This window comes from Pipistrellus kuhlii, unplaced genomic scaffold, assembly GCF_014108245.1.
Source record: "Pipistrellus kuhlii isolate mPipKuh1 unplaced genomic scaffold, mPipKuh1.p scaffold_m20_p_13, whole genome shotgun sequence".
In the NCBI taxonomy this organism is placed as follows: domain Eukaryota; kingdom Metazoa; phylum Chordata; class Mammalia; order Chiroptera; family Vespertilionidae; genus Pipistrellus; species Pipistrellus kuhlii.
The window spans coordinates 6,523,400-6,540,465 of NW_023425438.1; the positions used below are offsets into that span (position 1 = coordinate 6,523,400).

At 54.8% G+C, this 17,066-nt stretch overlaps 1 protein-coding gene across 2 annotated transcripts; it reads left to right on the plus strand.

Annotated features, from left to right (window-relative positions):
- Window positions 1–1,489: 1,489 nt before the first annotated feature.
- On the plus strand, window positions 1,490–12,382 carry MFSD2B (major facilitator superfamily domain containing 2B). Of its 2 annotated transcripts, XM_045580510.1 has the most exons (14): window positions 1,490–1,592; window positions 4,151–4,293; window positions 5,640–5,764; window positions 6,612–6,735; window positions 7,048–7,126; window positions 7,207–7,337; window positions 8,438–8,528; window positions 8,627–8,748; window positions 9,199–9,282; window positions 9,584–9,664; window positions 9,846–9,955; window positions 10,283–10,426; window positions 10,821–10,997; window positions 11,598–12,382. In XM_045580510.1, the coding sequence occupies exons 1-14, from the start codon at window positions 1,511–1,513 to the stop codon at window positions 11,626–11,628; spliced, it is 1,524 nt and encodes a 507-aa protein (XP_045436466.1). In that variant the 5' UTR covers window positions 1,490–1,510; the 3' UTR covers window positions 11,629–12,382. The 2 variants fall into 2 exon arrangements, with proteins under 2 accessions (XP_045436466.1, XP_036290623.2); XM_036434730.2 differs by lacking the exon at window positions 1,490–1,592 and having other exon boundaries at window positions 4,150–4,293.
- Window positions 12,383–17,066: the final 4,684 nt, after the last annotated feature.

Genomic DNA, 17,066 nt, shown 5'->3' on the forward strand with positions numbered 1-17,066 from the left:
AATGCTCTCCCACGCCATCCATGCTGTTGCAAATGGTAGGAGTTCCTTTTTTACTGCAGTGTAGGATTCCATTGTGTAGATGTCCCAGTTTTTTAATCCACTCATCTGCCCACGTTCAACTTTTTTTAAAATTATATTTTATTGATATTTTACAGAGAGGAAGAGAGAGGGATAGAGAGTTAGAAACATCGATGAGAGAGAATCATCAATCAGCTGCCTCTTGCACACCCCCTAATGGGAAGGTGCCCGCAACCAAGGTACACATGCCCTTGAGCGGAATCGAACCTGGGACCTTTCAGTCCGCGGGCAGACGCTCTATCCATTGAGCCAAATCGGTTTCGGCCCACATTTAACTTTTTTGAAGAAATGCCAGTTTTCCTTTACATGCCCACCAGCAGCAATGTATAGTTTCTCCACCCGCTCCCCGACACATTTTATTGTCTGTCTTTTTAAGCACCCACGTGGAGTAGTCACTGGAAGTTTTGTATTTCCCTAATGACATTAACATCTTTCCATGTTTGTCTTTGGAGAAATACCTATTGAAATCCTTTGTCTGTTTCTAAATTGTTATTTGTCTTGTTGTTATTGAGTTGTAAGTGCTTCTTATATATTCCAGCACAAGCCCTTATAATTTGCACATTTCCTATTCTGTAGGTTGTCTTTCCACTTACTTGTTGGTTGGCGGCTTGCAACCGAAGGCTTTTCCTATCCACATGGAGCGATCTGTGGTTGTGGTGTCCTGTCTGAAAACCCACTGTGGCCCTGGCGGGGTGGGTCAGTTGGTTGGAGCATGCTCCCGTAAGTCAAAAGGTTGTGGGTTCAATTCCTGGTCAGGGCGCAAGCCTAGGTTGCAGGTTCAATGCCCAGGTGCGGTCTGCTTTCATTCTCCGGCCAGAACTGAGTTTGGGAGGCGTTGTGTGTGTGTGTGTGTGTGTGTGTGTGTGTGTGTGTGTGTCAGACCCATGTTCTCTAGGAGACTGGAAAATGTATATGCTGGCACCCGGTGTCACATTTAGCAGCTTGTAAACCTGTCTGGCCATACTCTTACTCTAAAAGAGTGTTTCCCAAACTTCTCTCAAGATGAGAATCACCTGGTGGAATTGTTAAACTACAGATTCCTGAATCCCAACTAAGAAGTGCTAAACTAGAATTTTTGGGAATCTGTATTTTAACAACTCCACCAGGTGATTCTCACCATGAGAGAAGTTTGGGAAACGCTGCTCTAAACAAATGAACCACGTGCTGGCTTTTCGCCCAGGAGGACAGAGAGGGTGTTTAGCGGGACCGCCTCTGGTCCTCACCCCGCCAAGGGGCCCGGCCTTTTCCCCAGCGAACTTGACCTCTAGGCGCTTTCCCTTGTGGCAGCAGGGGGGTGGGGGAGGGAAACCTCCCAGCTCCCCGGTTTCTCTCTCGGGTCAGGGGCCGCCCCTCGCCGCGCCCACGCCCGGAGCCGCCCTCCCCTCCGGGGCGATAACACCCGAGGCCCCGGCGTGGGCGCAGCACCTGCGCGATGGAGGCGGCCCCCGGAGGGTCCCCGCGCCCCGCAGCCCAGGCGCCCGCGCCCCAGCCCGAGGCTCGCACCCCGCAGCCCCGCGCCCTGGAGCCCCGCGCCCCGCAGCCCCGCTCGGTGAGCGCAAAGCGAGGGGGAGCCGGCGGGGAGCTGCGGGGAGAGGGGGCGCGGGGCAGGGGGCGCCCGGGATCTTGGGGGCGCGGGATCGCAGCCCTTGACCCAGCCCGGGCCGCCATGCAGGGCCCCCCGCTGAGCGGCCCGGGGGGGGGGGGGGGGGGGGCCCTGGCCGCGGGAGCCCCGGAGAGCATAGCACTGAGCCTGAGACAAGCTCAGCCCCCGGGGCAGGACCAGGCAGGTTAGGCTCTGGTCCCCCTGCTCCTCTCCGGGTCTCCCCCGACAGCTCCCGGACCCTGGGCCCCGGAGGCAGCCTGCCTCCCCCGCTCCTGGCAGGCGGCGTGGGCTCAGCCGCCTTGCCCTGGCACCATGGCCCCCAGCGATGCCCTGTCTGGCCACCAGGCCCCATAGTGAGGGTAGAGGGCAGGTGGCGACCCAGGGAGGACTGGCAGGGATTCATGCCGCCAGGGTGGGTGTGTTGGAATTGGTGTCTGCTGAATGCAAAACCCGCTGCGGCTCCCAAGGAAGCTTTTCCCCACCCGTGGCTTCACCTCGCCACCAGCTCAGCTCCATGCCCGCCTCCCGGGCACCTCAGAGCGAAGGCCTGGGGCTTCCCGGAAAGAAAGCTCCAGGAGGAGGCTCTCTGAGGACCCTCACTTCCCGGTGAGATGGAGAAATCCGGGGTGAGATGAATGGCGGGCGAGAGGGAACCCTCAAGCTGCCAATGCAGTGGCAGCATTTCGTTCTCAGGACAGTCCTGGGAGGCGGCTCTACCTCCAGGTAACATGTGAGGAACCGAGACAGCCCGGCAAGGTACGGTGCCCTGGTCCCACGGCTGGAAGTGGCAGGCGCGGAACTGGAATCCAAGCTAAAATATGTGCTCAGCCAACTGTGAAGGGTTTATGATTTAAGGGCTTAAATTGTAAGATTCCAAAATCATATCCTATACCTCGTTTCAGCCGGAATTTTTTTCCTCCCTTTCAAGTGCCACGTGCCAGGAACTCGCCAGGCACAGGTAGGGGGAAACAAAATTCCCATTATGGAGAGGATTCTGCCTGTTGAAGTTTTCTGGAAGTTGAACTCATGGTCACACCATGTCAGAAAAGGAGACCACATCCTGCTTGGTGCATGGGTTTCTCTGTGGGCAGAAAGCGTGTGCAAAGGATATGATAAGTTCTTATCGGGGAAGGCCTTCCCTTGCAAAGGGCCCATCTGGGTGTCCTGCAAGATACCAAGGCGGGTGAAGCCATCGTCTCCTCCGCTCCCCCGCCCATCCCCAAGCAAAGGACGAGGAAGAAGAATTCCCAGAACCTTCCAGAGAAATGGTAGTGAAATGGCGTCTTTCAGAGAAATGGCACTTGATGCATTTATTCCTTTGACAAATACTAGACTAAACCGAGCATCTGCCACATGCCAAGCATTGTTTTAGGTCCTGGGGCCAGGGTGGTGACAAAATAGGTCATGCTCCCAGAGACCTTCCAAGTGCAACTGGAAAACAGACTTGGGTGGCCCAGGAAGGCCTCTCTGAGGAGATGACTTAGGCTTAGACTCGAGTGGAAGTGCAAAGGCCCTGAGGCAGCAGCAGGCAGAGTCATTTCTGAGGACTAGGACTGAGAGCAGAAGCAGGGAGCCACGTAGGAGGCACTCAGTGATGGGTTAGACGGGGTGGGGGGGGGGGAATTGGGAAGGGGGGATCGAGGGTGGCTCCTGGGTCTGTGGCCTAAGCTGCTGAATGGACATGGGGGTCATTTAATGCAATGGGGACAACAGGGTTAGGTTAGGAGTTGGTAGAAACAATGGGCTGGAAACCAGAAACGGTGTGTTTGACCATACAAAGCTGGGATGCCTACTAGGCAACCACACAGGGCTGTAAGTAGCAGTCGAATATATGAGTGTTGAGTCTGCTGGGTAGCTTAGGGCTTGCAAACTTTATACACACTCACACATTGGGCTTTTTAAACATTACTTCATTTCAGTGGTGGATTGGTAAACAGTCTCTCCAGGGAAAAAGCTCTGATTGGTCATGTTTGCTGGTTTCCGTGGTGTGAATACCCTCACCATGAATGAGTTCAGGCCACTAGTCATTCAACAACTGGCTGCAGGAGTCCCCAGCATCCAACACTCAGCTCCCAGAGGCATCACCACATTTGCTTATTGAAATAACCTGTGGAGTTGGCAGGACTTTTCCATTTGACAGATAAGGCTTAGAGAGGGACATTGGTTTATTCAAGGTCACCCAGGGAGAGGGTAGGGAAGTTGGGGGTCTCTCAGGCTTGCTGATTCAGAAAATAAAACACAAGCAAGAAGCACTAAGGGGGAAATACAAGGAAGAACTTCCCTCTGGGAAAGTTGAGAGGTCATGTTTTTGTTTTTCTTTTTCTGTCTCACTTCCCTTTAGGATGGTTTTGGGGTATGTTAGTACGGAGAGGTTACAGGGAAAGCCCTCAAGACATAGGGACCTCAGGATGCTCATGGAAGCCACGGGGGCGTGGGGAGCTGTTGTGTGTCTGTGAAGCTGGGGCTCAGCTCCTGTGTCTCCCCAGGACAGAAGAGCCAGTCGCCTGTCATTCTGTACGAAGGTTTGCTATGGCATTGGCGGGGTCCCCAACCAGGTGGCCTCCAGCGCCACAGCCTTTTACCTGCAGCTCTTCCTGCTCGATGTGGCCCAGGTGAGTGTGGGCAGCAGCCCACGGTCCCCTATTCCATCTTCCTTCCACCCCCACCTGGTCCATGACAGACAGCACTTTTGACCTAAGCCTGACAAAAAGCCAAGGATATTTGTTGTGGGTTGTTTGTACTGGAAAATGAGAAACAATGTGAATGCCCAATGGTATAGAAGCAGTTGAGTAATAACGTGTACTATCTCCACTTGATGGATTATCGTGTGGCCATTTAAAGAATGGGTTAGATCAATACCAGTTGGCATGGAGGAATTTCCATGATGCACTAGCAAGTGAGAAAGTTAGTTTTTAGAGTGTACAAAATGATCCTATTTTAGCAAAACGAAGACATGCCCCATATATGTACGTTCATGAGTATATGTGTGTATGTGTCAGTACATGATCTATAATAATCTAATAACAGGATAATGTGCTATACTATAATCTAATATACTAATAACAGGATAATGTGCTAATTAGACTGGACAGCCGAACAACCTTCCGGATGAAGCCGGGCTTCAAGGGCCACGCCCCTTGCACAAATTTGGTGGATCAGGCCTCTACAATAGTTAAAACTAAGCATGGAGAAAATGACACCAGGCTGTTAGTGTTGGCTATAGGAGGGAATGGTGGAGAATAGAGAGCTAACAAAAAATATCCATTTTAAAAAATATTTTTAAATTGATTTCAGAGAGGAAGGGAGTTGAGAAAGATGGAAACATCAATGATGAAAGAGAATGGTTGGTCAGCCGCCTCAAACTGGACATGTGCCTTGACAGGAACTGTGACCTCCTGGTTCATAGGTCGACACTCAACCACTGAGCATGCCAGTGGGTGGTATAGATGTTTTTTTAAATGACACTGATATGGTTGCATGTATTTAAGATTACAAATTGCAAATGTATATAAATGCATGAAAGGATGACCATGAAAATGCTTCTGGCATTGTCTCAGGATGGTGGGATTTCAGATGAGCTCTGCTCAATATTTTTCTGTGCTGTTTAAATGTTTTAATAGTGTGAGTGTATAATTTATGTAATCAGAAACATTTTAAAAATATTATTATGAGACAGCGAGGGTCTCTCATGCTTCTCCGGAAGTGAGTGGGCGTGAGTGACAAGGGCAATGTGCCAGTAGGTGGCTGTCAGCTCCCTCCCATGCTCCTTCCTACACGTGCACAGATGTGTCCTGAGAGCCTTCTGGATTAGTGTTCTGGGGAGCAGGCAGAATGGACCTTTACACTCAGCCTCTGGCCCCAGCCAGGCTCCCAGATACCCCCCTCCGGTGGGTGGGCAGGCCTGGACACCTTCTCTGACTCTGCCAGGGCTTGGCTGTCTCCTCCCCTGTCACTGCAGATCCCTGCTGCCCAGGTGTCACTGGTCCTGCTCGGAGGGAAGGTGTCTGGGGCAGCTGCTGACCCCGTGGCTGGATACCTTATCAGCAGAAGCAGGAGGACAGGGTCTGGACGACTCATGCCCTGGTGAGCAGCCCCATGCGTGGTCTGTAAGGTGGTATTGCCAGCAGGTGGTATTGATGGTTTTTTAAATGACACTGATATGGTTGCATATATATAAGATTATAAATTGCAAATGTATATGTGGTTGTCATAGCCCTGCTTCTTAGCAGAAAACCCTGTGGGTGATTAGAGGACAAGACCGGACATCCGGTGATAGGACTAGACAGTAGGTGACAGTACCGGTCTGGGCCAGACCATCACGCAGGAGTCAGAGACATTCTGGGGGACTTTCCCTCACCAGATGGCTCAGGCAGACAACGTCTCCAAGACTCCCAGGCCTGGCCCAGAGGTCTCTGTGAGACCAGAGCGGGCTGTGGGCCCAGGAAGGCCTTGCAGAGTAGGTCCGACTCTTGTGCTCCAGGCCAGTGGTCGGCAAACTCAGTCCACAGAGCCAAATATCAATAGCACAACGATTGACATTTCTTTGGAGAGCCAATTTTTTTAAAAAAAACTTAAACTTCTAACGCCACGTCTTCAACATAGACTCGCCCAGGCCGTGGTATTTTGTGGAAGAGCCACACGCAAGGGGCCAAAGAGCCGCATGTGGCTCATGAGCAGCAGTTTGCCGACTACTGCTCCAGGGACCTTGACTGGAGGAATGGCACCACCAGGCACCCACGTCCTAGCCAGAGTCTCAGCCCACATCCTGGTATCTCATGTCCCTTCAACCCCGGCCCTCCACGGCTCCCGCCCTGAGAGCCCCAGCCCAGGGCTCAGGTCCAGAGGGGCGAGGTTGCACCAGGCCCGCCCTTTGAGGCCCCAGGCCTGGTTTGTGGGCGATCCACCCCCCTCCCCCCGTGTGCCCCCACAGGGTGCTGGGCTGCATGCCCTTCATCGCCTTGGCTTACTTCTTCCTGTGGTACCTGCCCCCCTTCACCAACCTCCGGGGCCTTTGGTACATGGCCTTCTACTGCCTGTTCCAGGCTGTGTCCACGGTAAGCAGGCCCGCCGGCCTGGGCCCGGGCCCCTGGAACCCCACTGCTGGCCAGTAGGCATGGTGACACCAGTGTGTCTGGGGTGGGGGTGGGGGGGTCAGGTGATCCCTTGCTCCTCGCACCTGGCCATCTCCTCCAGCTCCCCCTGACCCCCTGACCCCCTGGGCTCTGGGCTGGGTGCTGCCCTCGGCCCTGGACCCTGCCTGCAGGGACCTGTGGCGACCGACGTGCCAGCCTCCCGGCCCGGCTGGCACAGGGCGTCCCCTGGGCGGTCTGGGCGGAGGGGGCGTCGTCTGAGCCCCCGGCCCCCAGTTCTTCCAGGTGCCCTACACGGCGCTCACCATGCTGCTGACACCCAGCCCCCGGGAGCGGGACTCGGCCACCGCCTACCGTGAGTGCGGGCGCCGGGGGGACGGAGGGGGCCGCCCGCGGGGGCGCGAACGCGGACCCTGAGCACGCGCTGTGCCCCAGGGATGACCCTGGAGATGGCGGGGACGCTGCTGGGAGCTGCCGCCCACGGGCTCATCGTGGCCGGGGCCCACGGCCCCCACCGGTGCGAGGACGCCGAGTCCCCGGGGCCCGGAGCCGTCTCCCCCAACGCGGTGAGTGCCCGCGCCCTCACCCTGGGCACCCTCAGCGCCTCCGGAGGGGGAGCCAGGCCCCAGGGAAGGGTCCGAGAGGGGACATGGAAGGGCTGTGTCTACTCCAGCCACCAGTTGGTCCATTGTCCCCGTTAAGCAAATGACATCACGACCCCCCAGAACTGTGGGAGTCAGCTTTGACTCCTCCCTCTCCCTCAGTCCAACCCATTGCCAAATCCTGCCATGTTCTGAGACAAAACCTTCTGCATCCACTGCCACTGACCGTGCCTCTCCAGCCCCTGCCCGTCCCCTCCTCCGGGTGAGGGGGGTGGGGAGCAGAGGGCTGGGAGCCCTCCCCCAAAGCACAAAGTGTTCAGGCGCTTCTTGGCGGCTCCAGCTCTGCTATCCCATCGACTCCGCGCACACACCACAAGTTAATTAATAGACAAAATACACCCAGACAGCGACCACTGTGCAGCTGGGCTGGACCTGTGCCCTGAGCCCTGCCCCCCACCCCTTACACACACACACACACACACTGCTAGGCAGCCTCTGTCTGGAACTGGGTGACTTATTCCCATGTATGTCTTTGTATGTGTTTTATGTTTTAACATATGTGTGATTTTGCCTGATGATAGGTATCACGGTCTCTTTTCTGTCATTTATCTGGGTCAGCCTGCATCACACTGTAACCTGTGCTCATGGGTCCGTCTTCCAAGCTACTCACAGTGGATGCTCAGGGTCTGGCATACAGAATCAGCACCAAGGAATGTTGTTTTAAAATGTGTGTGTGTGTGTGTGTGTGTGTGTGTGTGTGAGAGAGAGAGAGAGAGAGAGAGAGAGAGAGAGAGAGAGAGGAAGGTGTGTGTGTGGGAGAGAGGGAGGACTCAGATCCGCGGCTCCCTGGTGCATGGGTGCATGCAGGAGGCACAGGGTCAGCAGAAGGCCCATGCTGGCCCTTAGCTCTCCCCTCCTACTGGGCTCACTGGGAGGAGTACCCAGGGTCCTTGGCCTTGGGCTGAGGGTCCCTCTGCTCCCATCGGGAGGTACCCTGCCCCTGGGTGCCCTCACCTCCACGGGTGGGAGACATCACCCCACCCCAGCTCTGTCCTGTTCCACAGACCTGTCTCTACTCCATTGCAGCGGCCGTGGTTGCTGTGACCTACCCCGTGTGCGGTGGTTTCCTCTGCTTGGGGGTGAAGGAGCGGCCAGGTACGGGGTGCAGGCGGCCTCCAGGGGCAGGGCTTCTCTCGGGCGTGGGTTTTGGTTGGGAACGCTCCCAAGTGGAGATGTCACCTTCTGTGTTGCAGACCCCTCTGCCCCCGCCTCCAGCCGGGGCATGAGCTTCCTGGCCGGGCTGGGCCTCACGGTGCGGCACCCGCCCTACCTCAAGCTGGTGATCTGCTTCCTGTTCATCTCAGCAGCCGTCCAGGTACGGCTGGCTGGGCGGATGCCCGCTGGCCTGGCTCCGGCCGCACTGAGCTTGCGTGGGTTCAGATCCAGGCTCTCATCCCATTGCACCCCAGTTAGGCCTGAGCGTTGATAGGGAGAGAGCAGTGGCTGGCGTGTGGCCCAGAGAGGGTGGTGCTGGGAGGAGAGAGATCTAGAGAGCCCCTGGGGATGAGGAGGGTCAGGGCCCAGACTCCAGGAAAACTGCCTGGGTGGTAACGTGCACCCAGTCTGAGCTGTGCGAGGGGCGGTAGACCGGGAATAGGGTCTATGCCTGAGTCGGCGATAAGCATCCTTTGTAGGGGCGGGGACTGCACGGTGGTGGGAGCAACCAGGGTTCCCACAAGGGCGGCCAGGATTGAGACGGAGGCCTTGCTCTTGCCTTCTGAGGAGCCGCCATTCCCCGCGTCCCCCGCCCCTGTCGCCCTCCTAGGTGGAGCAGAGCTACCTGGTCCTGTTCTGTACCCACGCCTCCGAGCTCCATGACCATGTGCAAAGCCTGGTGCTGACCATTCTGGTGAGGAGACCTGGGTGACACGTGTGGTTCTTGGCACGACATGTGCGGCCAGAGTCCCGGAGGTCAACTTTCTGGACCTCCTAACCCTCCAGCAGAGGAATGGGGGGCCAGGGTCATCACGTTCACAGCCGCGGGTTTCCACCAGGAGGCAAAGTCAAGGCTGGGCATCCTGCCTGAAAGCCAGGGCGCTGGGAACCTGGGCAGAGGCCCCGGCAGCGTGGCCGGCCGGGCAAGGGGCCGGGCAGAGGGCCAAGCTGTGGCCAGGCTGTGGCCAGGCTGTGACGGTTCTGTCTGTCCACAGGTCTCGGCTGTCCTGAGCACGCCCCTGTGGGAGTGGTTCCTGCAGCGCTTCGGGAAGAAGGTGTCGGCCTTTGGGATCATTGTGAGTGAGGCGGGAAGCCAGGCTCAGGGTTGGGTTGGGCGAGGTTGACCTTGGAGCGTGAGCCTCCTATAATCGCTGTGTCTTCAGTGCTCCGGCCTGGCCCTTTTACGGAGGGTGAGTGCATGCTGGGAAGAGCAGGTGGGCCAGGCAGAGGGGACAACTTGTATATCTGTCTCCCCAGGTGATGGTGCCTTTTGTCATCCTGTTGGCGGCTGTGCCCATGGCCCCCGTGGCCTACGTCGTGGCCTTTGTGTCTGGCGTGAGCATCGCTGTGTCCTTGCTGCTGCCCTGGTAGGCTGCGTGAGGGGAAGGGGGTGTGGGAGCTCCACGTCCTTCCTGATGGGCCTGCCCTCCTTCCCGTCAACCTGGTGCCCCGGGCCCCTTGTGCCCAGCCTGTGCGGGGAGCCACTCGCCCATGTGCAGGGAGGGCGGCCAGCAGCTCCGCCCTGGGAGCCCTCCTCAAGGAGCACCCGCAGCTGGCATGGTGGGCAGCCAGGGTGGGGGTGCAGAGATGTGGGAGGGAGGACTCGGGGGTGACTCTGACTTGGTCTCTTCCAGGCTGGTGGCTGGGGGGGGGGGGGGAGGGGCAGGGGGATAACTCTGCAGCCCCCTCCCCAGGTCCATGCTCCCAGACGTGGTGGATGACTTCCAGCTGCAGCACCAGCACGGGCCCGGCATAGAGACCATCTTCTACTCTTCCTACGTCTTCTTCACCAAGCTCTCGGGCGCGGGCGCCCTGGGCATCTCCACGCTCAGCCTTGAGTGAGTCCGTCCGGAGCTGGGCTGTGTGGAGGGAAGAGGGCAGAGTCCCCCTTCTCCCCCCTAGCAGCCCGGGGAGCACGCTCTGCTCCTTGGAGCGTGTGGGGAGACGCCTGCCTCAGCTGGTTCCGGGAATAAGACTGAAAGGGGCCTTTCCGGGGGGGCCGTCCCCTCTGAAGCCCCAGCCCCCCACATCCTCAGTTCTCTCCGAACTCCTCCCTGCCAAGCCCATTCCTTCGACACCCTCTTCCACCCTGGCTGGGCTGGTCTGGCCAGGAAGTGAATCCGAGTTTGAGGAGAGGGTGGAGGTGGGGGGTCTGGGACACCCCCCCCCCCCCCCGCAAGGGCGCCAGGCTCAGGAGGGCCTGAGCCGGACGCTGGGACCGTGTTTCTCCAGGTTTGCCGGGTACAAGGCGGGAGCCTGCCAGCAGGCAGAGCAGGTGGTGGTGACCCTCAAGGTCCTCATCGGGGCCGTGCCCACCTGCATGATCCTCACCGGGCTTTGCATCCTCATGGTCGGCCCCGGCCCAAAGGTGCCAAGCCAGGACGCCGCTCGCCAGCTGAGCCTTCGGAGGTGGGCACCCCCTGCACACACACACACACACACACACACGCGGCAGAGCTGCCAGCACCCACAGGGGCACACAGAAGTGTGCCGATGTCAATCGTCGTCCTGTTGATATTTGGCTCTGTTGACTAATGAGTTTGCCGACAGCTGTCCTAAGGGCTCAGCTCAATGCCCGAAGCCAAGCAGATGCTGCGGTATCAACATGGTCCCAGACTTTCATGGGCACGTGTCCACATCTTTGCAGGTGCTCATGCACTCACAAATACGAGCACATGCACACACAGAGGACCACACAGGGGAGACAGGAAGTGGCATCATCACCCATCCATCCCTCATCCCTCAGCATGGCTGGTCTCAAGACTCCTGCCAAGTCACCCTGGTCTCGCGTGTCACACTCAGGGAGTGACACACAGCTGCTTGGTGGCCCTTGGGGGAACAGGCCAGTGGCTTTATTTACACAGGGGCGGGGGGGGGGGGTGAAGGGGAGGAGTTGCTGGGAAGACAAGGACCAGCCACTGATGATTGGCAGGGCAGAGACCTCACGGGGGCTGGCAGGGCAGAGACCCCACCTTCTCTCACCCTCTTGGGCTTCTTCCCTTCCCGCAGGAGGACCAGCTACAGCCTCGCTGCAAGTTAAAGCTTCGTCAGCCGAGCAGCAGGAGCCCGCAGCCTCTGGGCTCAAAGTCCCCCTCTCCTCTCAGGCGTTCGGAACCCCCACTTCGCAGCATGCACGTGACCTTTTCCCCGGAACACGGAGTCTCCAGCGACCTCTCCAGAAGGGACTGGCCTGGGTCCCACCTGTCTTTCCTTACCTATCGGCCACGGACTATTTCACATAAACCTGTGCCCCTGCCTACCTGGCTCCAGCTGACGTTTGACTTGGAAAGCGTCCCAATAGCAATTTGTCCTGGGAAAAAAGGAGCCTCGGCCAGCCCGGCCTGCAGACTCCCCAACCACCAGCTGACCCGACAGGACAGACACACAGACAGACCCTTTGTTCTTCCTGGCGCCCCAGTAGACACCTGAGAGAGAGAGACCGACAGACGTCCATGAATGGACAGGGTGGGGACAGATGGTCAGCGGGGGATGTTCAGTGAGGACGGACAGACAGATGCAGGGAGGCCAGCAGACCCGGCGAGAGCGAGGGGACAGCGGTGGGGTGAGAAGGCGGAGGGGGCCCGGGTGTTTCTCAGGCCTTTGTCCGGTTCATGACTGCTGCCAGAGGCGGGCACAGACAAGCTGAGCCACCAGAGAGCGGTCATCTTTATGAACAGTAGTTCTTTTTGTGGGAATATCTTCTCTGGACTTTTACAAAAAGTACAGGAACCACCATTTTCTAGAAGCCATATCTTTGGAAAAGATCCACTGAGGTTTTGGGTTGTTTTTTTCAACACAACAAACCGCATTAAAGGGCTTATCTCCCGTTGAGTCAGTCAATTGTGGTGGTGGGCAGCCCTCCATCATCCCTCGGCCCAGGGCGAGGCTCCCTTCCATTCCTCTCCGGGCCTTTGGCGGCCTCTTAGGTGAGAGCGCCTTTAGGCTGCCAGAGCTCGGACCCGGGCGCAGAGGTGCGGGCAGAGCTCGGTGAGAGCCTCTGGCTTCCCCCACGGACGCTGGCATGAGGAGCTGACCTCACGGTCTTCCTGACACCGACCTCTCAGGCTCTTGTGACACTGGCATGGGGGTCTGATCCTTGAGGTCACAGGGCACCAGAAGAGCTGGGCTCAGCTTCTCTGCATTGCCCCTGACCCAGGAAGGAACGACAGCAGCCCTGCCCACGCCCTCTGTACACGGGTACACACAGGCAGGCGCACACACCCACACACAGGCAGGCACACGCACGCATACACACAAACACACACACACGTTTCAGAAAGTTGGAAGATCACACTGGCCACATGGAGACAGCACCTGCTAGGGCACAGACAGGGTGAGGTCTCCACCTGCTATGCATGCTTTAGAATCCTGGACGTTACAGGTAGGATCAGAAGTTTGTGCCACATTTTATTTTCAAAGGAATTTTAAAAATCTTTATTGTTGAAAGTATTACGTATGTCCTTATTCTCCCCCATTGACCCGCTTCAGCCCATCCCGTGCCCTCCGCTCCCGCCGCCGCCCACTTACCACCCCTGTGTTCATGGGTTATGCGTAGATGCATACAAGGTCTATGGTTGACTACCTCCACCCCCACGCTCCCTCCTCCGCCTTCCCTCCAGAATTCCGTACTCTGTTCCATACTTCTATGTCTCTGGATCCATTCAGTTCATCAGCTTATTTTGTTAATTACATTCCATATATGAATGAGATCATGTGATACTTGTCTTTCTCTAACTTATTTCCTTAGCATAAAACTCTCCAGGTCCCTCCATACTGTCTCAAAGGGGAAGAGATTCTTCTCTTTTACTTCTGCATAGTATTCCATACAGTATAAATATACCTCAACTTTTTTTATCCACTCATCTACTAATGATGTGCCACATTTTATATCACCTACATTTCCCAGGGTGCAGTCTCAAGGAGCAGCTATACAGCAGCAGGGGCCAGCTCTGGGGTCAGGGGTTAGATCTCAGAGATAGGGCCATCGTGGGCTGGCCAAAAGGTTTCCTATCATTTCTCCCTCACAGCCACCCTACGAACCAGGAACTAGTGTTCTCTCATTCAGATGAGGAAGCAGAGCTTAAGCCACTTGCCTAAGGTGATGGTCTTAAACCTAAGTAATATAGTTCTTAAATTAGGTGGTTGGTGGTTCATTTTATTATTAAGCCTTCCTAAATTTTATATCTATTGCATGTATCAAATATCCATACACTTTTTAGAAAAATTTGGGCATAAAGTGGGATTTGTAAATGACTTTCCTTATGTAAAATATTCTCAATATAACATTAAACAATAGTTTATTTTTTAAAAATATATTTTCATTGATTCTAGAGTGGGAGAGAGAGAGGGAGAGATAGAAACATCAATGATGGGAGAGAATCATCGATTGGCTACCTCCTGCATGATTGGGGATCAAGCCTGCAACCTGAGCATATGCCCTGACTGGGAATCGGATGGGACCTCCTGGTTTGTAGGTTGATGCTCAACCACTGAGCCACTGTGTTCGGGCTAAGCAATAATTTAAAGAAATTAGCTCTTCTCTCCCTGTCTCCAAAAGCAGCGAATGCTGGATTATCTTCTTCTGTTCCAAGGACTATAATAATAGCAGAGGCAAAGGAAACATCTTTTGTATGAGTTGTCATGGAATCAGATTTGTTGTGAAGAACTAAAGAATTTACCCTTTGCACTCCGAACCATTCTGGACATTGGCTACCAGCTACTCGACGCTACTTTGCGGCGGACACGTGCGTTGAATTAACTCAGTTCCCCGTAATCACTAATAAACTGCAATGGCCCCCCTGAGAGGGGACATATGCTAGAATTCCAATGTCCCCTGAGAGGGGACAGCGGAGTGCAAAGGGTTTATATTCTGAACTGACTCAGCTAGAAAAACTCCTTGGCAAGTGTAATGGGGAAACTGAGACAGAGAACTGAACAAACTGGTCCTAGCAAGATAATAAATCACGAGGTCTTCTCTTCCCTAACCAGGGACACTTAGGAACAAAGACCATTTAGGGGCAGACCCCATGCTGTCCAGGTCCCTCTTTGGTGACATTCTCTGAAGGTAATACTGACCAGAGAACGACTGATTAATCAGCATATTAAAGCACACAGCTGAAAAGCTGAATATCCCACTGCGATCCTGAGACCTCTGCCGAAATCCCCTTTAGAAAACAGGTTAAGAACCCCTGAGCCAGCCAGCGCGGTCTCTCTCTGGAGCACACGCTTGCCTTTCTTCCCTCTCACGTGTGCATCCTTAGTTTTGTCTCCTGAACTCTAAGAGTCTCCACGAGACTTGCAACCAGGGGAGCAGCAGGCAGCGGCAGCTTGTCCCAGGCCAAACCCCTGAACCTGTGTCCAAGGCCCCCTTTAGACTGACACACCCCCACCTCGGCTCGCTTCTGCCACTGTGGCTTTTACTTCTCAGTGAGTCCACACAGCCCAGTGTGGCCCCCTTCTTTCCCATACTGTTTCCAGAGAGCCAAAGCAGAGCACTGCCCCAGCTCTCTTCCACTGCTCCTTCTATCCTACGCTCTTTGTTCCACTGTCCCCAACTATAATAAATCTGCTCTCAAAATCACTTGAATGCTTTCTGTGAAATCTTTCCTGCACAAAGTCAAGAACCCACACACTACCAGCCAGCCCACGGCAGACCTGCTCTGGGCCAGGTTCCTTTCTGGTGACATGTCCACCAGCAGACAGGCCACATACACACACATAAAATTAAGAATAGTTCTATATAGCAGCAATAATCACAAAGAAAATACCATCAAAACATTCACAACAGCTGCATCAATCATGAGTGATTTTATTCAAGACTGAGCAGTGGAATGCCGGCTATAACATACAACATGAGGCACCGCCCTGAGACAGACCTTACTACAGGGTCCCCCAACCCCCTTGTTAGGCTACACAGTTTGTGCTTTCATCCCACCCAGCAAACGGAGCCAGGCCTCAGGCTGGCCTCGGCCACTGCTCTCGGGCAGCTGAGTGCAGACCAGCGGCCTCCTCTTCCATTATCCCACCCGCTCTCTAATGCGTCTGAACCACAAAATGGGCCCTTGCTTCTTTCCTATCCCAGCTCCATCTTCATAAACTATAACAGATAGGAGTCCCCAAGGGGGCAAAGTATTTCTTTCCAGATAATTTTAAAGGCAATGGGGAAAAAATGACTATGTGCTAATGGAGCTTCTAGGGCTGAAACAAGGGTCTGCAGATGTGATGACTAGCCAGCCATACAGACCGATTGGTTATGCCAGACAGACAACATACACATAACGTGTGTGAAGGCAGTAAGAAGTGCTGTCTTTATCTAGAGTTGGGATCAGGGCTCTTTCCACTAGACCAGTGGTCAGCAAACTCATTAGTCAACAGAGCCAAATATCAACAGTACAACGATTGAAATTTCTTTTGAGAGCCGAAAACTGACTTCTGCGCGTGGGCCACGAAGTTTCAATCGCACTTGTACGTGTGCGCCCACACGTGGTATTTTGTGGAAGAGCCACACTCAAGAGGCCAAAGAGCTGCATGTGGCTCAGAAGCCGCAGTTTGCCGACTGCTGCACTATACTAAGCTGGCCCATGAGCCCTTTTTAGGACTATTCCAGATTCAGTGAAATTTCCAACTTTCTGAAATATTTTCTCTCACAGACTCTACACTAGTCTCCAAAACTTGACTGAAAGGAAAAGAAAAATACCAAAATTAAAGTTACAGTTTAAGAGTTGAGGCTGGCTGGTGTGGCTCAATGGTTGGGTGTTGACGCATACACTAAGATGTCACTGGTTCAGTTCCCAGTCAGGACACATCCCCAACAGGGGGCATGCAGAAGGTGACCAATTGATATTGATGTTTCTCTCATTGATGTTTTTCTCTCTCCCTCTCCTCTCGTCTCTAAAATCAAAAACATTTTTTTAAACATATTTTTATTGATTTCAGAGAGGAAGGGAGATAGTAACATAAATGATGAGAGAGAATCATTGATTGGCTGCTTCCTGCACACCCTTCACTGGGGATCTAGCCCTACAACCTGGGCATGTGCCCTTGACCGGGATCGACCCTGGGACCCTTCAGTCCACAGGCCAACACTCTATCCACTGAGCCACACTGGCTAGGGCAAAAAACACACACCATTTTTCTTAAAAAGAGTTGATTATGAGGAGAAAAACAGGGTATTGTTTATAATCCCATAACTGGGGGGAAAAGTTTCAGGGAGAAAATCAGATGAGGCGAGAGCACGAAACCACGCCTTCGTCCTCGCCTGTTCTTGGCATTGTACCGTAACACCAGCGCACACCCAAGGGGAGCCTAGAAGGGTCAGAGCACTGAAATGTCATTTGAAATTTGCCCAGGGCCAATCATTAGGAGAACCTGGACCTCAGCCAGCCCGAACTTTCTAGAAAAGCAGTAAAGTTAGGTTTAAATTCCAAGAGGTCCATCCTGTTCTCAGGAGCAGAGTGGAGGAGGGAGGTAGCAGTCAGT